The 17,296-nt window shown below is 32.6% G+C and overlaps 2 protein-coding genes across 8 annotated transcripts in view; one reads left to right on the forward strand and one right to left on the reverse strand.

Annotated features, from left to right (window-relative positions):
* Window positions 1–17,296, forward strand: part of LOC129810112 (cytoplasmic polyadenylation element-binding protein 2) — a 55,096-nt gene that overhangs the window by 23,416 nt on the left and 14,384 nt on the right. The window lies entirely within an intron of this gene.
* Window positions 1,691–14,053, reverse strand: LOC129810119 (uncharacterized). Its single transcript, XM_055860405.1, has 3 exons — window positions 13,611–14,053; window positions 5,407–5,612; window positions 1,691–5,322 (listed from the first exon to the last, which is right to left on the reverse strand). The coding sequence occupies exons 1-3, from the start codon at window positions 13,961–13,963 to the stop codon at window positions 3,923–3,925; spliced, it is 1,959 nt and encodes a 652-aa protein (XP_055716380.1). The 5' UTR covers window positions 13,964–14,053; the 3' UTR covers window positions 1,691–3,922.

The raw sequence follows: 17,296 nt of genomic DNA on the forward strand, positions 1-17,296 counted from the left end.
TCGCAAATCCCAAAAATTCCACTGAAGTATTCGTAATCGAGAATCGCAAGAAATTATTCGCAAATTCTAAAAATTCCACTGAAGTATTCGTAACCGAAAATCCCAAGAAATTATTCGTGAATTCCAATGAAATATTCGTAATCGGGAATCCTAAAAATCCCAATGAAGTATTCTTAATCGAGAATCCCAAGAAAAAATCCACTGAAGTATTCGTTATCGAGAATCCAAAAAATTTTATTTGCGAATCCCAGAAATCCCACTGAAGTATTCGTAATCGAGAATCTCAAGAAATTATTCGCGAATCCTAAAAATCCCAATGAAGTATTCGTAGTCGAGAATCCCAAGAAATTATTCGCAAATCCCACAAAAAGCCAATGAAATATTCGTAATCGAGAATCCCAAGAAATTATTCGCGGAAAACAAGGATAAAAAGAGTTTCACGGACCTCAAGAATTTTAATGAAGGATTTATAAAGTTTTAGAATTCTTGGAAAGTATTCTCAGACCTCGAGAATCCCAAGAAAGTATTCGTTAAACCCAAAAATAGTTGAAGAGTGTTTGTGAAACCAAAAAATCCTAATTAACTATTCGTTAAACTCAAGAATTCAAATTAAGAATTCGTGACCAAACCCAAGCATCCCAATGAATGATGTATCGCCAAACCCGAGAATTCTAATTAGTTATTCGTACAACTGGAGAATCCCAAGAAAGTATTCGCGAAACTTCATTATCCTAAAAAATTATTCACAAAACCCGAGAATCCCAACGAACTATTTTCTAAACCCGAGAATTCCAATGAAGAATGAATTCAGAAACCTTAAATCCGATGAAGTATTCATAAAATCCGAGGATACCAAGGAAATATTTGCAAAATCCGTGAATTTCTATTCGCAAAAATCGAGAATTTTAATGAATCATTTATGAAACCTGAGAGGGCACTGAAATATTCGTAACCGAATATTCAAAGGAAGTATTCTCGAAACACAGAGGGTCCAATTAAATATTCATGAATTCTATGATAACTTTAAAAATATTCGGGAATCTTAAGAATATTTCAGAAGTATTCCTAAAATCCGAGAATCCTGAAAAATTAATCGGGAATTTCAAAAATGCTTTAAACGTAATTTCGAGACTTTTGATAGTCTTGCAAGTGAACTATGTGAATGAGAAAATTTTACAGAAGACTTCAAGTTTTATCAAAATCAGACTCAGAATTAAAAAAAAAAAGCTATTCGGAATTTTGATTTCTATATTTTTGATTTTGTTCAAAAGTTATTTTAATATCGATCGCTCTTTGTAAAGGGCGTCACTTTATTTAATTCGATTCCGGGTGGTGGCCGTAATTCAATGCCGTAAAGCGGCTGCAATGCGCGAGTTCTATCACCAGGCTGGATCCTAGAGTTTCTTTTCTTCTTTCATCTTTGTTTCTTTTTCTTTCATTTTTTTTTATCTTGATTATCACATTTATAAGAAGGATGACCCTATTTTTTGTGATTGGATTAAATAATAATAACAATATTTCTTAAATCCTAAATTAAAAAAATATATAGTGATTTTTTGAGTTTTTGAAGCTATATTTCAAGTAACTCTAACGTAACTTATAGATTATGGATAAATCTGACTGACAAAGTATTTTTTCCTATTTTTTAAAAATTTTATTTAAAGATTTAAGACAATAAAAAATAGTTTGAGACAATGCAATGTTAAGAATGAAGACTTTTAAACAAGTCGATAAATTGCGGAAAGTTATCAAAATAGTCAGATTGATTGGGTTCTAAGGAATGCTTTATGTGGATGATTGTAACGGATTGTAAGAGACAAAAACTGTTTAGATTATTGATCAGAAAATGAACATTTTGTACAAAAAGACAAAGTTATAAATCAAATTTGGAATTTTGCTCTAAAAATCTTTCTTGCTCTTTCTTACGGTTTTATTGGTTGACGTTTTGATGCTTGTTTGGGACCTTCTTTTCCGAGTTTTTGATGTGAGTTTGTAGAAAAAATTTTAAATGCATTTTGTAAATTGTTGAAATTGTATGTAGGCCTTGAAGAAGGTCCCAACCAAGGACCCAAACGTCGGCCAATTGAAACATAAAGAAGAACAACAAAGTTTTTTTTTTTTACCGAAATTCCTAATTTGACTTACATCATATCCTAATGCTGGCTTCAGACCTAAGGTTTAGCCCAGTTCCCGATGATCTCGAAATTCAAAATGGCAACCAAGTTTATTGGTTTTTTAAGATTTAATGGATCGCTTGCCCATATTGTCCAATATTAAGTGATGATTTTCCAAGTAAATGATGAAATGAAATTAGATTAGAAGATGATTGAAATGAAATTAGAGAAGATAAGCATATGGCTAAGCCTTAGGTCTGTATTAGTCGTAACGGTCTGCTCTAAAATTGGAAAGATAAAGATTTTGCTATAAGATTCTCTTTATAGTAGGGAGACTGTTTTAAGGATTTTACGATTTATAGTAACTTTGTAGTAACTAACTAACGATTGTAGTAACTAAGAAAGCTTTGTTGATGTTCGATAAAATAGATAGATGGATAGATTCAAAAACAATAAAAATCTGAAAGTCGAAAACATTAAATTGCAGATACGGCAAAGCTTTATAAAAATAACATTGGCATCTCTGAATTGGAGTACCTTTAAAATAGTGCTTTTTCTTCTATTTTCAAATGAAAGTGGTCTTCATCCTGATATGATTTATAAAGTTCCCCGTCAGACTCCAAAAGAAAGATGATATGATTTAGTTCCACAAACCTGTTATGAAGCTAAATTACTTTATGTTACTGTTAATTTTCTTTTAGAGATAGGGGGCAGGGTCCACAAACCAATTGCGAAGCTAAATTTCATTGTGATAGGGCTTAATTCAATTTAAAAATAATTAAAATAATTAAAAAAAAGCCTTTTTTTAAAGCTACCCCAATTCAAAGATGCCCCACTTCCTCCTTTATAGAGAAAAATCGAACTAAGGGAATTTGTGAAGAATTTTTCTGCATTAGGTCGGGTTTTTAATAATCTCACTTATTCGACTAAAATAAAAATTTCAAGAATATCTAAGCATAACACGTTCTGGTTTTCAAAAAATCTCAATTCTATTTTTAATACAGATGGAATTTTTAAGGTTTTGTAGCATTATGCAACTGTACCGACCACAAAACTTTAAAACAGTTTTAGAGAGTTTTCGTCTGTACAAAGGCCTTTCATATTCTCTTTATGAATATTTAAATGCATTCAATAGAACCTGAGCTTAAACAGTTTAAGCATTAGAAAGTGGTGAATGAGGTTTTGCCTATAATACAGGGGCAAAAGGAAAATAATTGTAATTAAATTACAGGAATTTTCGAATAAGATTTCATGAGAATTCAGGTTGAAAATCATTATTGCATAGTGTTACAAGATCACAATGGAAGCTTTTAAAAAATTAAAAAAAAAAGTGGTATGCAATTTATGTCTCAATAATTTCTCTTTTGCATTTCAAATAGTTTATTCAAGTCATTCCCAGTATTCCCATGTTTATTCTCTGTTTAAGTGTAAATTGAGAAATCAACGACAAATGCAGAGGGAAAATTATGCAAAAAATATCAAGATGAGAAAATTGTAAAATATGCCACTGCTATTCTTGTTGCAGTTATAGTTGGACGTGGTATAGTGTTATAAGTTTATCGATTGACATTTTGCTTTTAGGAAAATATAAAACATTTTCTATTTGAGCATATTTTCATGCAAACACTGAAATTTGCAATTATATTATTTTATAGTAAATAAAAGAGAGGGTAAAAAAGAGAGAAAGTACACTTTATATTATATATGTAAAGTGCATAGAAATAGTATTTTGTTATTATTTCCATTTCCTTGAGGTTTAAATTAGATTTTCCTTCTTGCCTTTTTTTGAAAAGAAAACTACTTGGTATTCATGCTTCTGTATTTTGTTCTGTGTTTGTTATTTCAAAGAGAATCTTATCCCTTGGCTTCAGGATGATGTAGTATGTTACTAGACATCCTATACTCAAAGCACCACTAACTAATATCATGGCAAATAAGTAGTGAAACCACCAGGATTGAAAGTCATCCGTTAGGAACCACCAGAGAGACATGAGAACATTCTGTGTCAGCATTAGTCCGCAATATAGCAAATACCATACCCTTATATTTCGGAATTTAATTTTAAACTCGATTATGCAGAAGATGTAAACATAGGCCAGGAAGATGTAGAAAAAATCCCGTTCGGCCTTTTCATGAAATCGTGTCTCTATAAATAGCCAAATGAGCATTAAAATATAGTGACTGAGACAGAGATAACCAGTGGCTTTTAGATAGAACACCGCAAAAAGTGATAGGGCTAGCATTCGCATGAGCAGGAATAGAACCCATCCCATAAATGCAACGGACTTCCCTAGAATGTCATCCTGTTCAATGCCATTTATCATAGTTCTTCGGGTTGGCAGTGATATATCGACAACATCACTGGTATCTTTAATTACTTGATGATTGGAAATATCACTAAAGTTAGCGGATTGCCTTCGATGTTGTGTCTTAACATCGTGATTAAGGATTTTTTGGGGAAGTCGTGGTACATTTTCTTTCAAATATATCTCAGCATTTACAAGAAACATGTCCTTTATGGTGGAAAAACGATTCAGTGGCTCCAGGAAGAATTGGGTGGCACGAAAGGGTGGTAAATCAGGACGGGGTGGTGGTGCAGATTTTGGTACAGCATCGAAATTGTCCAATTCATCTTCATACTCCTCACCAATATTTGCCAAATTCCCTTCAGTCGTCGTATCCTTCTCAATTGCATCCCAATCTGGTGAATCTGCAATTTGACTCTGATGGGACGATGTCCTAACTCCTGAAGCATTTGCATTAGTACTCTGAGTGTCACTGGGTTTGTTCTGTGACCCAGTTGAATTACGCAAAATTACTGCATCATCCATTTGGGCGTCCATTGATGCTTTTCGTATGGTTTTACCTGCATCTTTATTGAAATTCTCCTGATCAACGTGCATAGTCTTCCTGAAATCCCCTTCAGTCTCCTCTCTAACATCCCGATTTGAGCCAAATCTCTCCTCAAATACCCTCATAACATCCGGAAACTCCATGGCTGTGTTAGACAATCCACTTATTTCTCTGTAGTACTTTTTTGGCGTAAATTTTGTCTGGTGTAATCTCTTCTTATGCATCTCACATTGCTCTGTCGTATGCCAGGGATAATTCCGCCCAACGATTTTTTGGCTCTCAAACCGCTGAAAACATTCCACAGTCATTCCCATTTTTATTAGTGAAAATACAACGCTTATCACTTGGGCAGTAGCTGAAAGTATGGACAAAAATGTGATGCATTAAAAGTTTATGTGTAATTGTCATGTGGGGAGGAAAAGTAAATGTGGTAGTTTACTCGTTTCATAATCCCGAAAGACATCCTCGCGCAGCATAATGTTCATTTGGAGGATGATTTGGGGAGCAGCTTGGGTGAATGCCTGCAGAAAGTGATAGAGCTCGAAAGGTGATGACTCAATGGCTTTGCCAACAGCATGATGCCTCTCATAAGATTCACGATCGTGAAAAAGGGCTTCGATACACCAGAATATCCGCCGAGAAAACCTATTGCATTTTTTTTAGTCATTTTATTGGTAAAAAAAATATATTCAGTTTAGTTGCACAGTGAATGTCACAAGTTTAAAGACATTTTATTGTTAGTGATCAAGGCAGAGTATAAGTTTCTTCAAAATATCATTGTGACTTAGGGGAAAGTACCCTGCCATCGAATGTTCATGCCTTCGAATAATTTACTTTTAGTTTTCCTAGGAGACTTACACATTTATATTAAATATTGATTGGCTTATCATCAACTATTGATAAATATGTTATAATCATGTGTAATTCTCTTAAGAAAAGTAGAAGAAATTCACATTATTCGAAGGCATGAACGTTCGAAGGGAGAGCACTTTCTCCTACATTTTAGCTAGAGTCAGGATTTTAAAATACATTTAATTGTGTGATGCGTTTCAAAATCAATTAGATGATCGCCCAAAATGGCTTAGGGGTAATGCAAATTGATTTTCGTATAAAAATTTGGTTGTTGGTTCATAGCCCGTTCATATAACTGGTTGAAGCCGGTTCATAACTGTCAGATATTTTAAGACCTTTCCAATGAGCACTAAACCCATTCGGTTGAGAACTGCGCTCTCTAGAGCTTTTTGTTTTTAACATTTGACCTTGAAAAACCGTTCTTACACTAAGAAAAACCCTAAAAAATTTAAACAACTCTATGGCAGAGTTGAATTAACTCTACGAATATCGATGTAATTGTTACTCTTTTTCGCTGTAAAAAAAACATATATAACACTTACGAATAAGTATATGCTTAAGTGTTTTCGTTTTAAGAATATACTTCAGTCAAGAAGATTTTCGTGTGACAAAGTTCATACACTGAGAAAAAATTTTGGGAGCGATTAACTTTTTTTTCCTCATAATTTTAACCCCTTTTAGGTGTAAAAATATATAAACATTTTTTAATGTTAATTTTACACCTTTTTAAGGGTAAAATTAACATGAAAAGGGTAACTTTAACCCCTAATACACCTAAAAAGCATAATATTTAGACCGATTTTGGATCAATACTGCAGGGTAAAATAAACATTTCCGGAATGTTATTTTAACTTTTTAGGTTATTTTAACTTTTTGAGTTATCTTCAATCTTAAAAATAGTTATTTACACTCTTTTGTCATGTAAATTTTAGGAAAAAAAGTTAAAACAACTCTTTCGAATATTACATCTCCTAAATAGAAGTAAAATCAATTCTAAAATATAGTTAATCGAAAATCACAACGAAAAGGAGTTAATTCAGCATCGATTCGAGTAAGTTTTACTCGATTATTTTTCTGAGTGTAGGAATGATTCAACGGTGTTTTCGTAAATGAACAAAATATACGCCTAGGAAATCTTTGATCCCATATCCAATTCTAGTGTTTACAGGGGTTGTTTATATGGTTTTTTGCAGGGGTCTTTTTGACGAAGTCATTTGCTGTGGATCGTTCTTAAGGGTCTCGTTTGCACGTAGACGTTTGCAGAGGATTGTGTGCAGGTGCTTGTTTTATAGGGTCGTTTATAGGGGGTTATTTTTAAGAGGTTGTTTGTAAAGCGTCATTTTCAGGAGATCGTTTGTAGAGAGTTATTTGCAGGGGGTTGTTTACAGGGGTTCGTTTTCAGGAAGTCATTTACAGGAGGTCTTTTGTAGGAGGTCGTTTGCAGTCTGTCGTTTGCAGGCAGTCATGTGCTGGGGATCGTTTGCAGGGGTTGTTTGCAGGGGGTCTTTTGCAAGGGGTCTTTTACAAGGCGTCATTTGTAGGGGGGTCGTTTGCAGGGGGCGTTTGCAGGAGATCGTTTGCAGGGTGTCGTTTACAGGGGGTCGTTTACAAGGGGTCGTTTACATATGATAATTTGCAGAGGTCCTGTACAGGGGTCGTTTGCAGGGGGTCGTTTATGGGGGTGATCGTTTTCAAGGAGTCGTGTGCAGGTGGTCCTTTTCAGGGGATCGTTTGTAAAGTGTGATTTGCAGTGGCTCGTGTGGATGTCATTGTGTGTAGGGTATCGTTTGCAGGTGGTCGTTTGCTGAGGTCGTTTGCAGGCAGTCGTTTGCTGAAAATTGTTTGCAGTAGTCATTTGCAGGCGGTGGTTTTACTACGATATTTCGAATAATAGCATTATTCGAAATCTCTAAGTATTTACGAAGTAGTAGGATAGTTTATAAAAAAAATGAGGTTGATGGAACCCACATATTACTCAAGCTATCCACTTTAAAATAGTTTCTTAATTAAATTTAGTTGCGTATATACTGCTCTTTTTGAGTAGTTCGATAAGTTAAATTGAAATTTTGAGATTTCTTGACAGATTCAGATGGAAACATGTATAAGCCCCATAAGCTCTGTTCTTAAAGTATTTTTTCCGTGATGTTTTTTGCTCACATCAAAGTTTAGACTTAAATTCTGATTAAAATTATTTCACTGTACCCTATGCATGATTCAGCTCTTTTGCGACTTATTTTAAAAGGAATTTTAATAAAATTTAAGATGTAATTCAACACATTGAAGCATACGAAATAATATTTACCTAGCAAATTATATCGATAATTATATAAAAATAACGAATTTATTTTACCAAAACTTTTCCGTTCTCTTTATATTGAATTTTCATCATGAGGGTAATGGAAAAAGAATTTAATATCTTATAACTTTTGGGAACAGTTAAAGTTAGTCTGATAAGCGTTAGTGGGGTTCAAATAACATTTAACACATTAATCGTGTGCTCCACATGGCTCCTTTTTTTACCTTTCTAGGTGACCCGATGACTGAAAAAATTAAATAGTTTAAATGCACTCTCAGTGATAAATTGAAATACTCATTGAGTGTCAAAGAATCTAAGCCATTTGAAAGGATTTGATTTGAGAAATCAAACTAAACTTTTCTAAACTCTTTTAAAAAGTTATTTAAAGTGGTTTAGACAAGCAAATTGAGTTTAAATAATGTTTTTGCCACTTAGCAAAAATTTTCTAAAAAATCTTATTTTTTTGATTTTAGGTACTTATAGCAACTCTCATTTTTTAATGCTTTTTTAAAGCTTAATTAGAAATGGATTTGGTTTTTTTTTGAATTATAAGTTCTTATTCAAAGGGCTAATTGTTCTTTATGATTTACGGTACGCAATCCAATATTAGATTAGGGGCAATTAAATTTAATTTATAGATATGTACCATATGTACATTAATTTATGTTTAAAACTACTTAAAGACATTCAAGTCTAATGTAGAACTCTCAATATATTCTATAGTCCTAAAGATAAATATCATAAATGAATCATTTGTCACATTCAAAATAAATAGTTTTGTTACACTAATTGAAAATTAATCTACTTTACACAAAGGGTAAATCAACTCATTGGACTAGATAAAAATGGGTTTCAAAGAGAACCAATATTATTTTAAAACTTGCCAATTTTTTTAGGTAGAGAATTGGTATCCGTACTTTTTCGTAATATTCATAAAGTCACAAATTGAATAATAAATCCGACATATCTATTAAATTTTAATTTTTTTGCGCATGCAATTTTTTCTTTAAAATATGTTTGCGCTATGCATTATCTACATGTAATTAAATATTGTATGCCATAAAATAATTTAGTTCTATCGTGCTGTGGGTTTTGTTGAAGCTGCCAAATTATAACCAATCAGCGAATGCAATGGGATTAAAATGGTTTGTGCGAATGAATATATAAAATTAAACATGGATAAAACTTTACTCGTTGTTTTGAGTAAAGTTGAATGAAAAATTTGTCGTTGAATAAAAACTTTAGCGAAAATAATAATTGGAGAAGACTTAATAAAGAAATCTTTGAATCGTAACCTCGTTTACTTAATGTCCAATGTTTAGAAGAATACTGCAGATAGAAAAAATGAGGCTCACAATTTTTATGTACCTTTTGTGATTATTTACGACACAGTAATTTGCAATTTTTCAAAATTGAAAAATTGACACCCTCCTATTGAGGTGTATTAGCTGTCCAAAATTACAATCAAAGTGTCCAAATTTACAACCAAGGTATCCAAAATTTGACTCAAATTCGCCTCGACATATAAACTCATTTTTAAACGTATTAAGACTAATTTTAGTAAAAACAATGACGATAAACAACTTGCCAAGTTTCTAAACAACCCTTCTGAAAAGAGATTAACAAAAAAATCCAATTAGTATTGAAAATATCGCACTTCAAAATTGGAACATTGATGTTAATAAACACCCTGTTTAAAATTATAAGCTCTTCCCCTGGCATAATATTTAATAAATATTTAATAATATCTATTAAAAATATCGGAGAAAAAATAGTCCTTCACTAAAGCTTAAATAAAACTGAAGTAAATAAAAAGTTCCGTTATACTTTCTCGTAAGAAACTGCTTATACTAAAGTTTCAACAAAGGAATTTCAATTAAAATTAAATATATTTAAAATTCAACGTATCTAGTATTAATAACTTTTAAAAAGAACAAATATTTAGATAGAATACATTATGTTTGAGCAAAATCTTTTGTTTAGCCCTGAATAATTGACAAAAGTAAATTTAAAATATTGAGTTATCCTTCTGATCTTTGTATGACGAGCCTCCTTGTCCTATTAGGGTCGAAGGAACACCTCTTCGATAGTGAACCCCTATCCACACTTTTGTAAAAATGAAATGCATCCAATAAAATCTAAGTAAATAGGGGAAACTGGGGCAAAAAGTCACAATATGAATATTTTATTTTTTTACAAGCTACTCAAACGCTTCAAAAATTTCCAATTAGCGCAGTTTTAAAGAAAATTTACCGCTCTACAACTTTGTGAAAGTAATTTTGCTCTATTTTGTAAGGAAATACGTTTATCGAGCCAATTTCTAAAAGGTAATTTTGTGACTATTCTAAAAAATGCTGGGGCAAATAGTACCAGACATGGAACGAGAAAAGCGCTTTTCAAGCTATTTTAGAAAAAAAAGCACACAAAAGACTGCAAATCGTTTCACCAATGCAAACAACAACCGGCGAGACATGGTAATGACGTTTCTTTTCGCCATGAGACATCAGAAATTGCTTCGCTTTTTTGTTACTTTTTGCTCTATACCTTTTGTTACTTTTTACCCCAAGCGGCCATTTTTAATAAAAGGATTTCTTGAGAAAAGAACTTTTGTGAAATTCTACAATAGATAGCGGATTCGTATTAAAAAAATCCAAATTATTTAGAAAATATTCACCTGTGCATCAATTTTGGAAAATACAGTGAGTGTCAATAGTTTGTTGCCTAACGAAAGTTTGAGAAATCAAGTGAAAAAAATGATAGGAAAAAATACTTTTCCAAATTTTTCTTTTTGCAGATGAGTTCCTTGTAACCCGTAGATATTATTTATAGTTTTCAAAAAAAATAATTAATTTTATTTCATATCAAAAATAATTGTTTTCCAAAAGTTGGTCATTTTTGAAAAATCAAAAGTTTGTTGCCTCATTAAAAAAACTAATTCAAAATGGTGAAAACGTGCAACCAACTTTATGTAAACCGGTTACATTTTGAGCTTATGTCATTTGAGAGGCAAATGGTGGATTTGTACATTTTTAAGGCTGTCAATGTTAAATATATAGGTGTAAGAGTGATGATAAATAACAAGAAATAATCAGTTTTTTGATAATTCATAATTTAGGTTATAATGGCAAATTACAAAAAGTTGAAAGGTGGGATATTGTCCAGAGATACCGCTGGAAGGAATCGGCGTCGCTTAATTGCCAAATTTTATGGAAATTCATGAAAAGTTATACATAAAATGGTCAAATATTATAGTTATGAGGCACGAGTACATCTGAAAAACGCTACTGGTAGACCCAGGGTTTCGACTCAGAAAGTCGATAACCGCATTCTAGGTATCTCTGATAGTAACCCCATGATGTTTGCTTCAAAAATTCAGAGTCGGCTGGTTACAGAAGGCATACAGGCTTCAAAACCAACCGCAATTTAATGAAAGTGGTAAGAATAATTACTTGGTTTGCAGGTTTCCATTGGTAAACAAAACCAATCTGGTTAAAAGGTTGTAAATTCACTTGGAGCATGCTAAAAACGTAAAAATACAACCTCTTACGCAGTTTGGTTTTGCTTACCAATGGAATCTTGCGAGCCAAGTACCTATTCTTATATTTTCTTTCATTTTGAGTTTGATTTTCGAAGCATTTGAAGCCTGTATGCCTTCTGTAACCAGCCGACTCTGAATTTTTGAAGCAAACATCATGGGGTTACTATCAGAGATACCTAGAATGCGGTTATCGACTTTCTGAATCGAAACCCTGGGTCTACCAGTAGCGTTTTTCAGATGTACTCGTGCCTCATAACTATAATATTTGACCATTTTATGTATAACTTTTCATGAATTTCCATAAAATTTGGCAATTAAGCGACGCCGATTCCTTCCAGCAGTATCTCTGGACAATATCCCACCTTTCAACTTTTTGTAATTTGCCATTATAACCTAAATTATGAATTATCAAAAAACTGATTATTTCTTGTTATTTATCATCACTCTTACACCTATATATTTAACATTGACAGCCTTAAAAATGTACAAATCCACCATTTGCCTCTCAAATGACATAAGCTCAAAATGTAACCGGTTTACATAAAGTTGGTTGCACGTTTTCACCATTTTGAATTAGTTTTTTTAATGAGGCAACAAACTTTTGATTTTTCAAAAATGACCAACTTTTGGAAAACAATTATTTTTGATATGAAATAAAATTAATTATTTTTTTTGAAAACTATAAATAATATCTACGGGTTACAAGGAACTCATCTGCAAAAAGAAAAATTTGGAAAAGTATTTTTTCCTATCATTTTTTTCACTTGATTTCTCAAACTTTCGTTAGGCAACAAACTATTGACACTCACTGTAAGTGGGTAATAATTGTTATCTTCTGCAAGGAAAATGTTTCAAAAATAGTGCTAAAAATTTCGATATTTTTTATTTTCTAAATTCCTTGTTCGAATTCTAAGAAACATACAACATTGAAGAAGGTCTATGGAAGTTATCTATAGAAAAAAATTGAGCCGCTATCTTCTTTACTTTGGAAGATTCTGAATCTTGAGTTTTTCGATTTGTGATTTTTTGCCCAATCTCCCCTAACGTTTTTTATAAATCTATATTTTTCGATAAGGATAAATGTTAGAATTTCGTATTCCAAATGGTAGAGAGTAGGGTGTCAATAAGTCCTGATACGACTTCTTAAAGTGTCAATAGGTGTTCCTTTCACCCTAATTAAGGATATGAAAAATGCAATGAGACCGGTCCTGTCCTTTATGTTTTCGTAATTGAGCTGATTTCCTAGCCCTTTCTTGGATACTTCAATTAATCAGCAATGAGCATGCTTTTAAACAACTATGTTAAATGTAAATACAAATGAATTTCCTTGTTTTAAATTATTTTGAAGGACACTTAGAGTTTGAAGTACTGCAAATAGTGATCTCCTCCACAGGATATTTTAGTCATAGTTTAAATGGGTTAATATTCTTGTTTATTTTGAACAATGTTTATTAAGTATTTGAAGAAAATTCCATAATTTTACTTAATTTGGTTGTAGTGTCCGACTTTACCCTCAAAGTGTCCAAAATTAGAAGCTGTCCCAAATAGTCTTCTTAAATAAATTAAAATGTGACCCCCTTCTTTCTAAAATCTTAGCTACGCCCTTGATTTTTGGGTAATGCCTGAATCTACCTCGTCTTCCCGTAGAGTACTATCAGTTATGGCATAATATTGTATATATGAGTCCCATTTGTAATATTCCCATAATTTATTTATATCACATTCGTATATCGAAGAAAAAACAACAATGTAAAATAATGATGTCTTTTTATCGCCAGTATTGATGAAACTTTTATGGATTTTATTAATTCGGTCAGCTTTACTTTTGATAGACGGCATTTTTGGTTTCATATCACAAAGCAGATATTTGGCCTAGTTTGTGAAGTGTCTGAAAACTTTTGTCATTCACTGTGCTATATTACAAGGTCTGTATAAGGGAGAATCCAATAAATATCACCTCCATATGGCACCAAGCGGGAAGAGCAGGAGATTGAATAGTTGCCTGAAGAAGAACTTCCAATGGCTATTTGCTTCCGCACAATCACTTTGATCTGGCCATTGCCAGGGCGATGAGATGATTATGGTGAAGCAGAGAATGGCGGGCAAGCACAAGAATGTCAGAGTTAGGGCTCCCCATAGATAATCACCACTTTGAAAATGATTTACACTAGTTGTTATATCAGCAATTGTTAGCACAATGTACACGGATATTTCCACAAGGGTTGGCACTAGAATTGATGCAATGATCTGGGTTCTTGTTTTTATCGGATAGAAGAAGATGCGTTTGGGAATTCCATCCAATTCATCCATAATTACTCTATATGGATTCTGATGGAATTCTTGATGAAGAAAATTTTTAAAAGAAAATAAGGTATTTGTATCTTGTTCACTCAACAAATGGAAAACTTATGTGAAATTCAGAAAATTGACGGTGAAAAGAGAAAAAACGATAGCTTATCATTGTTAGAGAGATATGATAAGAAAATGACGAATAACTTTATCTTGCCCTACCTTTACTTCCACCTGATTAATGCAATACATTGAAGGGGTGCTTTCATGATGTGAATTTCATGAGCAAAAGCATATAGAGAGAATGTGTAGGTGGTGTAGATGGTGTAATGCACAAACCATTGAGCTCTAAATTGATGGAGGTGCAATGTTACAATACCAACAAGTTCTTAAGAGCTTAACAAATTCATTTTTAAGTAGGGTAAGTGTGCCAAATTTCGGCATAGTTGCATATAAGCACCGAAGTCCTAAGTTTGAAATGCAATATTTTTAATTCATATTCTTTTTTTTTGTTACTTCCTTTTCGGTAGGGTTGTTTGGAATCTTGAAGAGTAGTTTATCATCTTTGTTTTCTTTAAATCACTTCTTAAAATATTGAAAAATTAATAAAAATATGGACATTGCTTTGGGTAGTATTCCGGCCAGTTTGTGTGAAATTCCGGCCACCTTTTCTCTGACCACCTTTTGTGACGCAACGGATAGAAAATTTCAAAACGTCAAACGGAACGAGTTTAATATTTTGTTTAATACGTTTATATGACTCACAGGCCCCGAGATCTTCCGTGTAATTTGTCCTGAAGGCCTGAAGAGTAGCATCTCAAATTTATGCGCAGATTCCCGTAGCAATTTGCCCTTCCTGAACTCTTCCAAAGCCGTTTCCACATCATCTTTTTCATAGAAGCGATGGTTTTTTCTCTGGACATTGTAGTATTCAGAAATTGAAAAAGAAAACATAAAATGAATAAGAAATTTAGGAAAGCAAAAGATGTTGCCGGAATAGACAACACTACCTCACTGTAGAGACGCTCACAAAGTATATACTTTTTTATGCGAAATACAGGATCCAGTTGGAAAATTTTACCCGAAATTTAAAAATTGATTCACTATTAACATAAACAGAAACAATCTTTAATGAAAACTAATCAATTTTCATGAAAAACACCGAAGGAAAACCTTCTGCACTTCACCACAAATCACAACACTGCTAGAAACACAATCGATCTGTCACATTTTTTGTAAGACTCTTTCCCCACTGAGTTTTTACAACGCAATTTAAATTCAAATTATACATAAAATTTAATGGTCTTTGTGTTAATACATCCTAAAATGAATAAATATTTAAAATCAAAATGAATTCATTGACTATTCGAAGATTACATACATAATTTTAATTAATTTAATTGCATGGCCGAAATTACACTCAAAGTGGCCGAAATTAGAAGCTGGCCGAAATTTGGCACACATACCCTATACCAGGACGTCTTTTGAATTCCTCTAAGCTATTTTGTAATATTTTTTACCGCTTTTCTTTAAACTTAAAATTCAATATCTATTGAAATTTATGTGTCAATACATTACTCTCTATCATTTTCAATCTCCATGGCTCAATTATTCCCGACTCAGAACGTTCCTCGTGTACACGGATGTATAGCAATGGAACTTTATAGTGCTTTAGGGTATTCCATGTGCCATGAACTCTATACACCGCTTTTTTTTTCATCGAAAGTTTGATGTATTAAATTTGTAATTCTACATATCGTCAAGTTTTCCTCCTCCTATCGATATTTTATCCATCCATGAGCGAAAACTTGGGATATTCCGGGAGATTATCGAGATGAATCCTTCTTATATTGAATTTTCAATGTCTGGTCTATATATCGTTTCTGTGTATTAGAGAAAATGCAACTTTATAGAAGAAAAGTCTGTAATATTTTCTTCCATCTCTTAAGCTTTCCATATTTCATGCATTTCTTCCTCTTTCTCTTTACAAAGAAGAAAAAGAACAGCATATACACAAACAAAAATGAGGTTTGTAAACTAAAATCATTACCTCGGGAAATCAATTTCATATCACAGTTGAAAACTGTTGAGAAGACATTGCAGATGGTTCTTATCACAGAAAATGTCTTTCCTCATGCAATTTAGAAGTTTTCCTGGCCCAAAAACTTTCAACAAAACTTTTCCTCTGGGGAGTATACAAGTTTTATTGCATACGCTATCACCTTGATTTCTTACTCTAATATTGAAATAAGCTTTCAAATATTTACACACAGAATTCTGGAGAGATATGGGTTTAATATAATAATAAAAAAAAAGATAGAAAACCAAAAACTGTATCTAACTTTAACCTCCTGCATGGAGCAATTGTGGTGAAAAGTGTATCTAGGACGATCTGAATGAAGAAAATTTCTCACATTATTTCCGGAAGACCTATTTGTGATTTATTCTATCATATAAATTTTCAGCATTCATTTTATTTCCGTCGCAGAAAGTGTTATAAAGTCTCTCGGAAACATTTTGCAAGGATTTATCATTTTGAAAAAATCTTAAGATAGTCACTTACTAAAGTAATTTACAATTTAAACTCAAATTTCTATGTTCGATAATAACTTGCAAATTAGACTGTTAGAATTTTGAAACACCGGATTGACCTATATTTAAATATAACCGAGACTTCTTATCTCAATACTCAATTACTATTCAAGATTAAGTATCCTTTTCTCAACAAAATCTTCTTTGTGAGATAACTCTTAATCCTTGTCTTATTCTTATTCCGTTGTGAAACTCTTTGGTGATTTTTTTTTCAAAAGTGTAGAAGTTCCTAAGGCCTTTTGTAGCATGGAAAGAAAAACTTGTCAATCAAAGTGTAAAACTTTTGTAAGTTGTTTTTTTCTCTTTTAAAGCGCATTGCGGGAATCTTTTAAATAATCTTTAAAGAGTATTATAAATGAGACGAGCTTGTTAAATACGAGGTGTAATAGTTGAAAGATGTCTGTAGTACATTGATACAAGAGGAAATTTATTCGGATTGCAGTCAAAGGAAAACGGGGTGTTAATTTCTCAGCATGAAACTGATGTTTTGTGTTTTATTTAAGGACTTCTTCAGGCTCTTCAAAGGGAGATTTGTAACCTTTTGCTCTATTTTTTTTTAGTTCTTGTATTTAATTTTTATTTGATTCAATTTTGTCTCAGTCTCCCGAATACAGAGAGGGTTATTATTGTTTTTCTTTACCTCATCTATCGTGTTATTGGCATAAAAGTCAAACGTTTGGAGATATTATAGGCTTAGGTCTTCGACGACCCCTCTTGAAGCGGCTCCTGCTCAGCTAAGAAGCCGAATTAAGAGAAAGAGAT

The sequence above is a fragment of the Phlebotomus papatasi genome, chromosome 1 (genome assembly GCF_024763615.1).
Source record: "Phlebotomus papatasi isolate M1 chromosome 1, Ppap_2.1, whole genome shotgun sequence".
NCBI lineage: Eukaryota > Metazoa > Arthropoda > Insecta > Diptera > Psychodidae > Phlebotomus > Phlebotomus papatasi.